This window comes from Schistocerca americana, chromosome 1 (genome assembly GCF_021461395.2).
Source record: "Schistocerca americana isolate TAMUIC-IGC-003095 chromosome 1, iqSchAmer2.1, whole genome shotgun sequence".
Lineage (NCBI taxonomy): Eukaryota > Metazoa > Arthropoda > Insecta > Orthoptera > Acrididae > Schistocerca > Schistocerca americana.
In genome coordinates, this window is record NC_060119.1 from 810,651,324 (window position 1) to 810,668,297 (window position 16,974).

General features: G+C 44.6%; 1 protein-coding gene across 6 annotated transcripts in view; it reads left to right on the top strand.

Annotated features, from left to right (window-relative positions):
* The window catches only part of LOC124612770 (mitochondrial protein C2orf69 homolog), a 230,000-nt gene that overhangs the window by 145,627 nt on the left and 67,399 nt on the right, over positions 1-16,974 (top strand). For 5 of the 6 annotated variants that reach the window (XM_047141192.1, XM_047141176.1, XM_047141184.1 and 2 more), the window contains 2 exons: positions 3,921-4,076; positions 5,292-5,419. In XM_047141192.1, the coding sequence (XP_046997148.1) occupies positions 3,921-4,076; positions 5,292-5,419 (284 nt within the window). Of the gene's footprint in view, positions 1-3,873; positions 4,077-5,291; positions 5,420-16,974 lie in introns of all 6 variants that reach the window. The other variant, XM_047141210.1, reaches the window with a different exon arrangement.

Genomic DNA, 16,974 nt, shown 5'->3' on the forward strand with positions numbered 1-16,974 from the left:
GTGTTCCAGTATTTCTACGGAATCCAAACTGATCTTCCCCGAGGTCGGCTTCTACTAGTTTTTCTATTCGTCTGTAAAGAATTCGTGTTAGTATTTTGCAGCTGTGGCTTATTAAACTGATTGTTCGGTAATTTTCACATCTGTCATCACCTGCTTTCTTTGGGATTGGAATTATTATATTCTTCTTGAAGTCTGAGGGTATTTCGCCTGTTTCATACATCTTGCTCACCAGATGGTAGAGTTTTTTCAGGACTGGCTCTCCCAAGGCCGTCAGTATTTCCAATGGAATGTTGTCTACTCCGGGGGCCTTGTTTCGACTCAGGTCTTTCAGTGCTCTGTCGAACACTCCACGCAGTATCGTATCTCCCATTTTATCTTCATCTACATCCTCTTCCATTTCCATAATATTGTCCTCAAGTACATCGCCCCTGTATACTCCTTCCACCTTTCTGCTTTCCCTTCTTTGCTTAGAACTGGGTTTCCATTTGAGCTCTTGATATTCATACAAGTGGTTCTCTTCTCTCCAAAGGTCTCTTTAATTTTCCTGTAGGCAGTATCTATCTTACTCCTAGTGAGATAAGCCTCTACATCCTTACATTTGTCCTCTAGCCATCCCTGCTTAGCCATTTTGCACTTCCTGTCGATCTCATTTTTGAGACGTTTGTATTCCTTTTTTGCCTGCTTCATTTACTGCATTTTTATATTTTCTCCTTTCATCAATTAAATTCAATATTTCTACTAGCCCTCGTCTTTTTACGTACTTGATCCTCCGCTGCCTTCACCACTTCATCCCTCGAAGCTACCCATTCTTCTTCTACTGTATTTCTTTCCCCCATTCCTGTCAATTGTTCCCTTGTGCTCTCCCTGAAACTCTGTACAACCTCTGGTTCTTTTAGTTTATCCAGGTCCCATCTCCTTAAATTCCCACCTTTTTGCCGTTTCTTCAGTTTTAATCTACAGGTCATAACCAATAGATTATGGTCAGAGTCCACATCTGCCCCTGGAAATGTCTTACAATTTAAAACTTGGTTCCTAAATCTCTGTCTTACCATTATATAATCTATCTGATACCTTTTAGTATCTCCAGGGTTCTTCCATGTATACAACCTTCTATCATGATTCTTAAACCAAGTGTTAGCTATGATTATGTTGTGCTCTGTGCAAAATTCTACCAGGCGGCTTCCTCTTTCATTTCTTAGCCCCAATCCATATTCACCTGTTACGTTTCCTTCTCTCCCTTTTCCTACACTCGAATTCCAGTCACCCATGACTATTAAATTTTCGTCTCCCTTCACTATCTGAATAATTTCTTTTATTTCATCATACATTTCTTCAATTTCTTCGTCATCTGCAGAGCTAGTTGGCATATAAACTTGCTTCGTATCTATCTTGGCCACAATAATGCGTTCACTATGCTGTTTGTAGTATCTTACCCGCATTCCTATTTTCCTATTCATTATTAAACCTACTCCTGCATTACCCCTATTTGATTTTGTATTTATAACCCTGTACTCACCTGACCAAAAGTCTTGTTCCTCCTGCCACCGAACTTCACTAATTCCCACTATATCTCACTTTAACCTATCCATTTCCCTTTTAAAATTTTCTAACCTACCTGCCCGATTAAGGGATCTGACATTCCACGCTCCGATCCGTAGAACGCCAGTTTTCTTTCTCCTGATAACGACATCCTCTTGAGTAGTCCCCGCCCGGAGATCCGAATGGGGGACTATTTTACCTCCGGAATATTTTACCCAAGAGGACGCCATCATCATTTAATCATACAGTGTAATTGTAAGTAGGAGTGCGTAAAGTATTTCTATCACCTTTACAGGGGCAGATAGATTTGTCGTTGTGGTGGGAGGGGACGTAATAATGGAAATGTTTTCTTCTTTGTTTCTCAGTGCTGACAACAGATGAGTGTGTGTGCCTTGTACCAATTATCTGCTATTTTATCAGTCTTAAATGAAAGTGTGTTGGATTCAAGAATACACTTTACAGAGATGGTCATATGCGGTACATATTTGTTAAAAGAAATAGTCATTAGCTCTTAAAATTGTGTGTGTGTGTGTGTGTGTGTGTGTGTGTGTGTGTGTGTGTGTGTGTTTATCCTCCACTTTTCCTCGTAAACCCTCGGATCGATTTTAACCACACTGATACACACATTATTTTCAATCTGTAAAGAAATATTGTGGGGTAAGCAATGGCAATTTCTTAGTGGGGCAGGGGATGGTAATGTGGACGGGGAAGGGGGAGGAGGAAAGGGACACATACAGGGGGAGTGTGAAATGGACAGATAAAGGGGTGAAGAGATGGTGAGTGAGGTGAAAGTCGAGATAGACAACAGAGTGTGAGGGAAGGAAGAGAGAGACTAACATAAGATTGAAATAAATAGATATCTAGCCAATGCCAGGTACCTCATCTAGTGTGAAATAAAATTAAGGATGTTGTAGTTCAGTCAAGTGAGTTGAAGGAAAATGATTTTCAAAAAATGTAGAAAACAGTTGTGATCGAGCCACGTGTTACATAATACATTTAAGTATAAGTCCATTTGCTGTTATTAACCATCTGTTCACAAAGACAACGCAGCAACATTTCGTTGGGCAATTACACAGTGTTACAATTTACGGGTCATTGAGGGTGGCAACAATCTGAAAAAGAGAACATTCTACACATAGTGGTCTGAATAGTATCGACTTTAACGATAAGTGCTAGAAATTCAGTGGTAAACCTCTAGCTTATTTACTATAGCTAGTCTATTGTGGGTTCGTAACACATCATTTACGAGGTTTGCCAGTTAATAAAAAGACCTGGAAATCTGCGGCCCGAGGTGCCACATCATATTGTTAGTTTTGGCCCTTGAGCAAAAAAGTTTGACGACCACTGATCCAATGGAATATTGTCTACTCCCGTGGCCTTGTTTCGACTTAGGTGACAAATGTGACAGAGCAGTGAAACACCTAAGTCCTCTTCCATTTACATAATATTACCCTCGAGTACATTGCCCTTGTACAGACCCTCTATGTATGCCTTCCACCTTTCTGCTTTCCCTTCTTTGCTTAGAACTGGTTTTTCATCTGAGCTTTTGGTATTCATACAGGTTGTCCGCTTTCTCCAAAGGTCTCTTTAAGTTTCCTGTAGGCAGTATCTAACTTAGCCCCTAGTGATATATGCCTCTACATCCTTACATTTGTGCTCTAGTCATCCCTGCTTAGCCATTTTGCACTTCCTGTCGATCTCATTTTTGAGATGTTTGTATTCCTTTTGGCTGCTTTATTTACTGCGTTTTTATATTTTCTCCTTTCATGAATTAAATTCAATCTCCCAAGTATTTCTACTAGCCATAGTTTTTTTACCTACTTGATCCTCTGCTGCCTTCACTATTTCATATTCCAAAGCTACCCATTCTTCTTCTACTGTATTTCTTTCCCCTGTTCTTGTCGGTCGTTCCCTAATGCTCTCTGTGAAACTCTCTATAAACACTGGTTCATTCAGTTCCAGGTCCCATCTCCTTAAATTCCTACCTTTTTGGAGTTTCTTCAGTTTTAATTTACAGTTCATAACCTACAGATTGTGGTCAGGGTCCACATCTGTCCCTTGAAACATCTTACAGTTTAAAACCTGGTTCCTAATATCTATCTTAGCATTATATAATCTGTCTGAAACCTTCCATTGTCTCCAGGTTTCTTCCACGTATCCAACCTTCTCTCATGATTCTTAAACCAAGTGTTAGCTTGTGACTAGTTAGCAAATAATAATTATGTAGATTTTGCATTTACATTATTACTGAGGATTTCTTTGTTATTAATTCTGGCTTGAAAGTTGGATGCCTTCTGTGTGACTGTATTATTGAAAATTGTTAATTATTTACAGGTAAAAAATGAAACTGATCTATAATTTCAGTGGAATCTCTTGTGCAGGGTAGCAGAATGCTGGGCACCCCTCCATCATCTTGCCCCATACGCCTGTGTGGAGTCACAGGATATGATGGACGTGTAAACGATATCATCTACTGTCATCCACTTGTCAAAGCAGAAAATAATACTGCAGTTGTCTACTTTGGTGGCGATGTTCAGGTGACCTGTAAATTGAGTTTACTGATATGTGATAACCTTACAGTTTTAATAAATAAATGATGAAAACTGTATAGAAGAAACAAATATTTTAAATTTTGAATAATTATTATTATTCTTGCATTTAAAACACTACTTTGTGTGTGTGGGTTGGATGGGGGTGGGGGGGGCGGGGGCACTGTTAGGTACTCGCATGTGAAGGATGGGTTGAATGTGTAAGGTATGAGGACACATAATGGTGGTAAGTATAAGTATATTGGGGCAGCACAAAAAGTAATTTGTTTCATATAGACAGTATGCCAGAAACTACAGTATTTTTCACACTTTTATTAGACAACAGTATATCAATCCTAATTACTGCACTGGCTTAAAAGAAACTGTGATTGATGTTCCCATTGGCTTCCAGTCACCTTTTGTAATGTACTAGTACGAAGCTCTTAATTGATGGCCGATCAAGTGTATTATATTTCTTAGATTTTGCTTTTACTGGCCTGCTGTGTACTGGGTGTCCATAAGGATCATCAGGTGCTTTTTTTCTAATGGTTCGGCAGATATTTGCAATTTCGTTTTGTTCAATGTCTAGCTGGAGTCAGTCCAAACAAATACTATTCATCACATCTTTTTTGTGACAGCTGATGTTGATGGCAGTTGGTTTGTTTCCTGTACAAACAAAATTATTTGTAAAGTGGAATTTTATATATCCATTCAATAGACTTGTTCCATATTAGTCTAGTGCAGTATTTGTTTTATCAACATGTATTAACAGTGACAGTAAAACACAAAGAATATCTGGTATTCCAGCAGTGAATGAGCAGTGCCGCTATGTGGCGGTAGCAGTCACTGTTGTCCAGACGGCACGCGAGTCACTATTGGAGGTCCTGTAATACACTGAATATTGATGATTTCTCCTGGGACACCCTGTATGCTAACAACATTTTATGAACTTGTATGCTAGTTGAACTTTGGTGTTTACTGAATAATTTGTAAGTAGCAAAATAACTGACAGTTGTTGGATAACACTCTGCAGTAATGTAATTTGTTCTAATCGTATTACTGTGTCACTGGAATACTACAGTACCAAGCTTATTACTTTGTGTACCCTATAGAATATGTCTTTAGATGCTACCATGCTTGCTTTTTCTTTTGTACCATTACTTTTGAGGTTTTATTACTCTAATTATTAAAGCTAATATACAACTTGTAACTATGTGGTTTCAGGATTTTCCAGAAATTATGGAGAACCACAGGGAAAACAAAAATTATGTAAAGTGGAATCTTGAAAACACTGCAGTGCTGCTCCAATCATATTTTCCTGAGAGCCATGTTGTTGTTGTGCGGCCATCTAGGTGAGTTCAGGCTCCACTGTTTCTTTCCTTTTTTTATTTATTTCTATGAAATAAGGGACAGTTCGTATTCAGCACACAAATGTTGTAACATCACTGTAGATTCGTCTCTTAAGTCATGACTTTGGTATAGTTACAGAGTGTCCCTTGATGGTTCAATACCTATAACTGGTTGATTGAATCAGTTTGCAGCTCTGAGGAAAAATTCAGACCAGAGTTGTCAACAATGGAGCCAAGATTAATGAAAGTGTGGTTGTGCTCAAGCCAGTCTCTGCTGTGGTGGTTCCCTTACAGCTGTACATGGTGTTTGTAAATGAATATCAGGGTTTTAGCAATTTATAATATTTATTACATTAAACTTACAGTTATAAATGATATGCCAAATGAAAGAGCAGCTCAAACAGTTTTACCAGAATCTTATAAATGTTCAATGTGAGCACCAATTGTCACACGGCACACATCAAGTCTATAGCCCAAGCGCTGGATAGGCCGCAGGGGCCCAGTGACAGGGCTTGCTTTACATGGCCTCCACGTTCACTCGACCTAACGTCATGCGATTTTTTCCTATTGAGCTTCATCAAGGATCGTGTGTACGTGCCTCCGCTACCAGCAGACCTCCCTGAAATAAGAAACCGGATTGAAGCAGCTGTTGCTACAATCACTGAAGACACACTTATCAACGTTTGGGAAGAACTCTGCTGTGGACATGATGTGTGCCGGGTGACAAATGGTGCTCACATTGAGCATTTATAGGGTTCTTGGTAAAACTGTTTGAGTTGCTCTTTCGTTTGACATATCATTTATAAATGTAAGTTTAATGTAATAAATATTATAAAACATTAAAACCCCAATATTCATTTATAAACTCCCGGTATTATTTGTGTGTAGAGGTAGAAGCAAAACTCCCATTCAGTTTTCTCTGTTATGAAGGTCAGGAAAAAACTGGGAGAGAATTCTGTGTCACAGGTCGGAACTGTGTGTGTTTGGATGGACACACACACACACACACACACACACACACACACACACACACACTCTCTCTCTCTCTCTCTCTCTCTCTCTCTCTCTCTCTCTCTCTCTCTCTCTCTCTCTCTCTGCAATGACTAAAAATAAGTTGAGGCATTTAGTGACAGATACACAAGCAGTAACTAAATACAGCAACTTAGCTTGAAAACTTTTGTTTTTCAATGCAAGCATATCCTCACCTACACACACACATGAACAGTTTTCCTCTTCGGCAGCCCAGCTCAGATGGGTGAGCTGTATGGTCTCACTTCCTCTACCGTATTCTGCCACTTATTCTAGCCTGACTGCAGCACCAGATGAATGTAATAATTTTTTTATTTAAGTGTGTAGCAGCTTTAAAGAGTGCAACTTTGTAAGCTGAGCTCCATATGCCAGCTTTTGTTTGTGAGTGCATCTATTGCTTAATGCTTCAGTCACAAGGGGTTTTAGAGTAGCAGTAAGACTAATACTTTCTTAACTATGAATTTGTTCTTTTTGCACAGCAAAGTTCCCATTCAAATTAGCAGTTACACATTGGTGGAGGCATTGTTTCCAGTCTTCTTAGCAGTTTTGGTAGGCTCGTACTGGAAGATCTTCTAACTCCTTGGTTCTGTTCTTGTGGATTGTAACGAAAGTAACTGCAACATGCTTTTTTATACCGGGGAATAAAGAAAAATCACAGGGACTGAAATCTGGCAAATAGAGGAGGAACAGCAGGCCTGAGGAACTACAGGAATGGTGAAAAATTCATTCAAATAAAACAAGTAGTTCACTGTTACTTTATTGGTAACAATATACCTGTTGTTTCATTCAGTATCGGTGAGTCACAGTAAAGCCTAACCAAAAATTTCTCAGATTTTGTTACTGACTTGCTGTATACCATGTGTCCCTCATAAGGGTAGTCAGACACATTTTATCTGATGTTTCAGCAAGTATTTGCAATTTCATTTTTGGGTTGTTTAGCTGGAGTCAGTACAGTCATTGCTGGAGATTGCTATGTGATGGGGCACATTCTCATAGTGCAGCATCCAAGTGTATGTAATGCCTCATCACATATATGCCATCCTGTTCCTAAGTCTTTTAATAACTTGCTGATAAAGAAGTTTGATTGACATTTTGTCATGGAAGGACCAATTCTTTGTGTATGAACCCACTTAAAGAAAAAGAAACACTAATTTGATTTGGGATTTCCTTTTTTTTTTTTTTTTTTTTTGTGATGAGAAGAGTTGTAGTGCGACGATCTCTACTTTGGTATATTTAAAAATTCACGATTCACCAACAGTGATAATGCTAGTAAAAACATCTGGCTCCTTCTGAAGGCAATCCTGAATCTCAAGGCAGACATCATTCCAACAGTTCCAAGGAACCTGATGACTGAACAGAAATACAATTCTTTCACATTCTCTTACCATGCAAAATTCCCTACTAAAATTTGATACAAACATGCTCAAATTTAGCTTGCTACAGACTGTTCCCACTAACAGTTTGACCTCGGAAGACGATTCACTCTTTCCACATTGTCACTCATTCTTGAGGATCTTCCCATATGAACTCTGTCTTCCATTTCTTTATGGACTGCCAGAAAGGACTTGTGCCTTCTCCAATTGCGTGCATTGGAAAAGGAATCCTCTCCATAAGCTCTTTGTAACTTTCATAAGTGACAGTAAAAGTTTTTCCAAGATTAAAATAAAATTTTGTGGCATAGTGTTCCTCATAATTTTGCAGGTACCATTTTCACAATGCACCTGACAAACAAAATTATTTCTGATGCCGTCAGTACTTGTGTAGCAACTGCAGCACCTTGTGTATGGCCAGTAGTTATCTTCACTAATTCCATTATTTGTGGGATTTTTCAGTTGAGTGTAGATCTTAAATTCTCCCCACTTCTAAACATTTCTGTAAACTTTGATATTTTATGAGTGGAATATACTTTTTCACATCATGTTCATTGTACCACCTGACACATTTATCACTTCCAGTTTCTGTTTGTCAGTTTTAACCTTGAATTTCTGAAGTTTTTACTGATATATGGGAGGTAAAAATAAGAGTGGAATACAATGAACAAAGTACATGGTGGTTATTATTAAACTTTAGATACTTGAGGGGCCACCCGTGAAAAGCAAGTTATCATAAGACAATGAAACTTTTCGGAAACATTTGTAAGCACATGTGGAAGAGAAATAATGAATAAACCATTCAAAGAAATACATTTTAATTTTCACGTGATAGGGTGCTGACATCTGTTAATTGGATACTATGTTTACATTCCAGGTTACAAATGTTGCTCAATGTGATGACCATCTGCATCCTTGATAGGCTGCAACTGCACTAGAGATGTTGTTGTTGTTGTGGTCTTCAGTCCTGAGACTGGTTTGATGCAGCTCTCCATGCTACTCTATCCTGTGCAAGCTTCTTCATCTCCCAGTGCCTACTGCAACCTACATCCTTCTGAATCTGCTTGGTGTACTCATCTCTTGGTCTCCCTCTACGATTTTTACCCTCCATGCTGCCCTACAATACTAAATTGGTGAGCCCTTGATGCCTCAGAACATGTCCTACCAACCGATCCCTTCTTCTAGTCAAGTTGTGCCACAAACTTCTCTTCTCGCCAATCCTATTCAATACCTCCTCATTAGTTACGTGATCTACCCACCTTATCTTCAGCATTCTTCTGTAGCACCACATTTCGAAAGCTTCTATTCTCTTCTTGTCCAAACTAGTTATCGTCCATGTTTCACTTCCATACATGGCTACACTCCATACAAATACTTTCAGAAACGACTTCCTGACACTTAAATCAATACTCGATGTTAACAAATTTCTCTTCTTCAGAAACGCTTTCCTTGCCATTGCCAGTCTACATTTTATATCCTCTCTACTTCGACCATCATCAGTTTTTTGCTCCCCAAATAGCAAAACTCCTTTGCTACTTTAAGCGTCTCATTTCCTAATCTAATACCCTCAACAATTAATTCGACTACATTCCATTATCCTTGTTTTGCTTTTGTTGATGTTCATGTTATATCCTCCTTTCAAGACCACACCCATTCCATTCATCTGCCCTTCCAAGTCCTTTGTTGTCTCTGACAGAATTACAATGTCATCGGCAAACCTCAAAGTTTTTATTTCTTCTCCATGGATTTTAATACCTACTCCGAATTTTTTTTTTCTTTCCTTCACTGCTTGCTCAATATACAGATTGAATAACATCGGGGAGAGGCTACAACCCTGTCTCACTCCCTTCCCAACCACTGCTTCCCATTCATGTCCCTCGACTCTTATAACTGCCATTTGGTTTCTATACAAATTGTAAATAGCCTTTCGCTCCCTATATTTTACCCCTGCCACCTTCAGAATTTGAAAGAGAGTACTCCAGTCAACATTGTCGAAAGCTTTCTCTAAGTCTACAAATCCTAGAAACGTAGGTTTGCCTTTCCTTAATCTAGCTTCTAAGATAAGCCGTAGGGTCAGTATTGCCTCACGTGTTCCAATATTTCTACGGAATCCAAACTGATCTTCCCCAAGGTCGGAGATACCATTTCACAATTGTTTGCAGCACATTTCAGATGGAGAACCATGGAATGTTCAGCTGTTGTGACGTAGCTGGTGCACTACTTAAAGATCAGACATTGCATCCAGCATCCTCAGCCATGGCAACAGCAACTTCTTCAACAATTTGTGGTGCAATTTGCTGTTTGCCTGCCTGAGAAGAAATTTCCAAATTGCCAGTTGATTCTAACTTCTGAATCATGTTCTTCAACACTGGACCAGATAAAGGACCTCTCCATATTTCTTTAATGTGTTAATACTTGCAAAGGACAGTAGCACTGTTGCTGCTGTTATGATAAAACATCTTCGTGAGTGAAGCTCTGCTCACCTTGTCCAGACACATGTTGATTGACTCCGGCTGTAATGCACACTGATGCTTATTTCAACCCTACAATGCCAAACAGCAAGTCAAGGCACTAATGCCACTAACAATGCAAATCATGCAGCCCTCTGTCTGAACATCGCTTCTGTAAAGTTGGTTACCCATGCAGTAAATAGTTTCCCATCTACACTGGCTCAAGTAGTGAAAGTTTAATTATAACTACATTGCATTTTGATTGGAAAGGGTATAAAACGGGGATGCAGTCTTTCGTCTTTACTGTTCAGCCTATATATCAGAGAAATAATGATGGAAATAAAAGAAAGTTTCAGGACCGGGGTCACAGTTCAGAGTGAACGCATATACTGATAAGATTCACTAATGACACTGCTATTCTCAGTGAATGTAAGGAAGAATTAAAAGAGCTGTTGAGTGAAATGAAAAGTGTAATATGCACAGCTATGGGTTAAGAGGAAGACGAAAGTAATGGAGAGTATGAGAAAAGAGAGTAACGATAAACTTTACATAAAAACTGAGGACTGCAAAGTAGATGAAGTGAAATAATTCTGTTGCCTTGTGAGCAAAATAACACTCATGGATGTAGCAAGGAGGATTATAAAAGCAGCTTATCACAGCTGTGCAAAAGGTGGAAAGCAAGAGAATCAAAGTGTTTGAGTTATAGTGCTGTAGAAGGATGTTGAAAGTTAGATGGAATCACAAGAAATGAATTTACAAGGTTGTCTGCACAATCGGTGAGGAGAGAAAGATATGGAAAACATTGACAAAAAGAAGGGACAGGATGACAGTGCATGTGTTAATGATATCAACGGATAAATTCCATTGTGCTTGTGATAGCTAGGGTAAAAACTATAGGGGAAGACTGATTGTAATATATCCTAGAAATAACTGAGGACATTGTGTGTAAATCCAACTGTGAGATGAAGTGGTAGGTGCACATTAGAGGAATTCGTATTAGACCACATCCAACCAGATAGAAGACTAACGAAAAAATAGGGCTGATATAGAATGAAAGGCAAAGGTCCCGAGTTCGAGTCTCGGTCGAGCACACAGTTTTAATCTGCCAGGAAGTTTCATACCAGCGCACACTCCGCTGCAGAGTGAAAATCTCATTCTGGAAACATCCCCCAGGCTGTGGCTAAGCCATGTCTCCGCAGTATCCTTCTTTCCAGGAGTGATAGTTCTGCAAGGTTTGCAGAAGAGCTTCTGTGAAGTTTGGAAGGTAGGAGACGAGGTACTGGCAGAATTGAAGCTGTGAGGATGGCCCGTGAGTCATGCTTGTGTAGCTTAGATGGTACAGCACTTGCCCGCGAAAGGCAAAGGTCCCGAGTTCGAGTCTTGGTCTGGCGCACAGTTTTAATCTACCAGGAAGTTTCAGGGCTGTTATAGTTTACCTTCTTGGTTTAATAGTTTTTTAACATTAGTGTCATTTGGCTTTTGTTGGGTCCTATTAAAGTGTTGCATATTAATTTACCCACTGTACAAAATTAATGTAACATGAATCTGGAGCAATAACAGCAGCAGCTCTAGCTCTTGGTAGGCACGTGAAGTAGTTCAAACTGCAGCTCTGCAGCATCTTGCAGAGGCATGGTCAGTGCTGAACAACTTGACGCTGGTTACCTCGTCTTCACTAATTCGTGTATCCAAAATAAATGGCAGTTTTTACTATATCCTTTTTTGTTTCACTAAATACACAGATTGCTCAGAGATCACCCAGTTTCTTGTATGTTAGCAACTACATATATTAGGCCACATTCTTTGAACTGTAAGAGTCCATGTAGATATCTAAAATAATGTTCAGGGCTTTACTTACATAGCATTAATTAAAGTATCAAACATTTAGATAGCAAAAGATGAGTGTTCTTGTATTAGACAAAGTTTCCAAGCTAATCAATGTGGAGTCATGACTGGAATGACATTAGTTTCAAACTCAATGTATATCAGCTGAACATTGGTAGCAAGATCTATTACAGAATTGTTTCACATGGTTCTGGTTGAAATCTTAACAGGGGAAATGTGGGTCTCAGTGATTCTGAACAGTGTCCCAAAAGTGCACTGGAATGGGGAGCCAGAATGATATTTGAAAAGCTGCAGCCATATCAACGGTTCACAAAACTGTGTGCTAAGTAAACAAAGATTGCTATTATTAAGATATTAGGCCAAAATGCGGAAAAATAACCTCTTTTAGAACAAGAAAGTTATGTATATGGTATCAAGTAAACTAGTTCAAATCCCTAAGGTGTCAAACTGGCCCCATGCTTACTTTTTTCTAAACCTTTCTTTACTTACATTATACTTGATTCTTCTGCACTCTCTCACCTTCTGGGGCCATTGGATCCCCTTTCCTCACACTTCTTGCTGACACATACCATAATAACTCTGATGATAGCTTATGGACAACTTATCTGGTCTGCATAATACCAGTTGATCTTCATTTATTTTTCTTACTGTTTGTAAATTCTTGTCTGTTCCTTTACACGTGCTGAATGCAGATGTTGCAGTAACTCACTAGACTTAATTCAGTATGATACTGGAATTTCACGTGCAGAAAACAAGTAATGCAATAGTTAAGGTGTTGAGAGGTTGACAAGCACACAAATAATATATAAATCATTGCTAAGGTTGTGAACAATTTTCATCCTCAGAGGACCCTCACTCTCTCTCTCTCTCTCCCCCATCTCCCCCCTCCCCCATCTCCCCCCTCCCCCCATCCCCCATCTCCCCCCCATCCCCCATCTCCCCCCCATCCACCACCTCCCCCCATCTCCCACCACCTCCCCCCATCTCCCACCACCTCCCCCCATCTCCCACCACCTCCCCCCCATCTCCCACCACCTCCCCCCCATCTCCCACCACCTCCCCCCCATCTCCCACCACCTCCCCCCCCATCTCCCACCACCTCCCCCCCCATCTCCCACCACCTCTCCCCATCTCCCACCACCTCCCCCCATCTCCCACCACCTCCCCCCCCATCTCCCACCACCTCCCCCCCATCTCCCACCACCTCCCCCCATCTCCCACCACCTCCCCCCATCTCCCACCACCTACCCCCCATCTCCCACCACCTACCCCCCATCTCCCACCACCTACCCCCCATCTCCCACCACCTACCCCCCATCTCCCACCACCTACCCCCCATCTCCCACCACCTACCCCCCATCTCCCACCACCTACCCCCCATCTCCCACCACCTACCCCCCATCTCCCACCACCTACCCCCCATCTCCCACCACCTACCCCCCATCTCCCACCACCTACCCCCCATCTCCCACCACCTACCCCCCATCTCCCACCACCTACCCCCCATCTCCCACCACCTACCCCCCATCTCCCACCACCTACCCCCCATCTCCCACCACCTACCCCCCATCTCTCACCACCTACCCCCCATCTCCCACCACCTACCCCCCATCTCCCACCACCTCCCCCCCATCTCCCACCACCTCCCCCCCCATCTCCCACCACCTCCCCCCCCATCTCCCACCACTTCCCCCCATCTCCCACCACTCCCCCCCATCTCCCACCACCTCCCCCCCATCTCCCACCACCTCCCCCCCATCTCCCACCACCTCCCCCCCATCTCCCACCACCTCCCCCCCATCTCCCGCCACCTCCCCCCCATCACCCACCACCTCCCCCCATCTCCCGCCACCTCCCCCCCCCATCTCCCGCCACCTCCCCCCCCCATCTCCCGCCACCTCCCCCCCATCTCCCACCACCTCCCCCCCATCTCCCCCCACCTCCCCCCCATCTCCCACCGCCTCCCCCCCATCTCCCACCGCCTCCCCCCCATCTCCCACCGCCTCCCCCCCATCTCCCACCGCCTCCCCCCCATCTCCCACCGCCTCCGCCCCCCTCTCCCACCGCCTCCGCCCCCCTCTCCCACCGCCTCCGCCCCCCTCTCCCACCGCCTCCGCCCCCCTCTCCCACCGCCTCCGCCCCCATCTCCCACCGCCTCCGCCCCCATCTCCCACCGCCTCCGCCCCCATCTCCCACCGCCTCCGCCCCCATCTCCCACCGCCTCCGCCCCCGCCCCCATCTCCCACCGCCTCCGCTCCCGCCCCCATCTCCCACCGCCTCCGCTCCCGCCCCCATCTCCCACCGCCTCCGCTCCCGCCCCCATCTCCCACCGCCTCCGCCCCCGCCCCCATCTCCCACCGCCTCCGCCCCCGCCCCCATCTCCCACCGCCTCCGCCCCCGCCCCCATCTCCCACCGCCTCCGCCCCCGCCCCCATCTCCCACCGCCTCCGCCCCCGCCCCCATCTCCCACCGCCTCCGCCCCCGCCCCCATCTCCCACCGCCTCCGCCCCCGCCCCCATCTCCCACCGCCTCCGCCCCCGCCCCCATCTCCCACCGCCTCCGCCCCCGCCCCCATCTCCCACCGCCTCCGCCCCCGCCCCCATCTCCCACCGCCTCCGCCCCCGCCCCCATCTCCCACCGCCTCCGCCCCCGCCCCCATCTCCCACCGCCTCCGCCCCCGCCCCCGCCCCCATCTCCCACCGCCTCCGCCCCCGCCCCCATCTCCCACCGCCCCCGCCCCCGCCCCCATCTCCCACCGCCTCCGCCCCCGCCCCCATCTCCCACCGCCTCCGCCCCCGCCCCCATCTCCCACCGCCTCCGCCCCCGCCCCCATCTCCCACCGCCCCCGCCCCCATCTCCCACCGCCTCCGCCTCCCCCCCCATCTCCCACCGCCTCCGCCCCCGCCCCCATCTCCCACCGCCCCCGCCCCCGCCCCCATCTCCCACCGCCCCCGCCCCCGCCCCCATCTCCCACCGCCTCCGCCCCCCGCCCCCATCTCCCACCGCCTCCGCCCCCGCCCCCATCTCCCACCGCCTCCGCCCCCGCCCCCATCTCCCACCGCCTCCGCCCCCGCCCCCATCTCCCACCGCTTCCGCCCCCGCCCCCATCTCCCACCGCCTCCGCCTCCCCCCCCATCTCCCACCGCCTCCGCCTCCCCCCCATCCACCGCCTCCGCCTCCCCCCCATCTCCCACCGCCTCCGCCTCCCCCCCCATCTCCCACCACCTCCCACCGCCTCGCCCCACCTCCCACCGCATCGCCCCACCTCCCCCCCCTCCCCGCCAACTCCCCCCCCCACCTCCCCCTATATCTCCCACCTCCCCCTATATCTCCCACCTCCCCCTATATCTCCCACCTCCCCCCTATATCTCCCACCTCCCCCCTATATCTCCCACCTCCCCCCTATATCTCCCACCTCCCCCCTATATCTCCCACCTCCCCCCTATATCTCCCACCTCCCCCCTATATCTCCCACCTCCCCCCTATATCTCCCACCTCCCCCCTATATCTCCCACCTCCCCCCTATATCTCCCACCTCCCCCCTATATCTCCCACCTCCCCCCTATATCTCCCACCTCCCCCCTATATCTCCCACCTCCCCCCTATATCTCCCACCTCCCCCCTATATCTCCCACCTCCCCCTCTCCCACCTCCCCCTCTCAGCCCTTCCCCCTTTCCCTCTCCGCGCCCCCACCCCCGCCATGCTCCTGGCATGAAATTTTTACTGGACATTAAACTGTATGTTCTGAGTCTGCTGAAGTACAGTAATTGCATTTCAGCCACTGCTTTCGGAAGTACAATTTTTTAATTATATGGTTAAAATTTTTGTGTACTTTATTGTACATTATCCTAAATAATTTTAATTATACATAACATTGTATTCTTCTTTTAGTTCAATAGACTCAAGAGATTATGTTATTACTCCCTGAAAATTTGAATACTCTACTCGAAGTGGTTTCTGTGATAAATACAACAGAAAATGTAAATTTCCTGAGATGGCTTCTAAAGTTTCAAAAGACTGTAACTCACGGAATACATGCTTAATTTTATATTTTTAGTCACTCAGTAGAAACCTGTACCATACTGTTTATCATCATCTTGATCTTTTTCCTAGTTTTTTCTTCTTCTTTCTGGACTCCTTAGTGTTCAACTTGTCCATCCGTTTAAGTTCGCTGATGCAGTTTGCTCCAGGATTAATTCCCATATACTGTAGCAGTTTCACCCTACCAATTTTGCCATCATTAAAAGCAATGACAGCATCACTGACCCCCACTTTAGTGTCTTCATTCCAGCAAAAACATCTTTTGGTAAGCGAGTCGATATAAGATTATTGAATGGCTCTTTGGGATTTTGAGTCTGACCATGCAGACACTTCTTCAGCAATTCAGGATTTGCAACGTCTCTGTAAATTGGTTTTATGATATTCATGACTGCTGCTGGACTTTAATGTCTACGGCTGTATGAACTGTTTTTAGTGCTCGGCATTGCGGTAACTGCACCATGAATCAGGTCCAGGAGGGCAAAGGTAGTGTACTGGTTTTTCATCAGTTAACATTCTGTGGAAGAAGATAGTCCATACTGCCTGTTCAACAAATCCTCAGTATTATCTCTAATGGCCATCCAATAATACTGCTGTAGTTCATCAATTATTTTGTCTGTCAGCCTGCCTCTTAAGGTTTTTACAGTCAGAAAGTTACTTGTCTGTCAAACTTTGTTTCAACTTCCTCAGCCTGGTGCCCATCCTCTTCTGGACATGACTTATATAACACAGCAATCCACAGCCTTCTGTATAAAAAATTACCAATTTTATTAGACCTTGATGTAATGCACGTAAAAATTTTAACATTTTCAACCAGTGTAGATTATA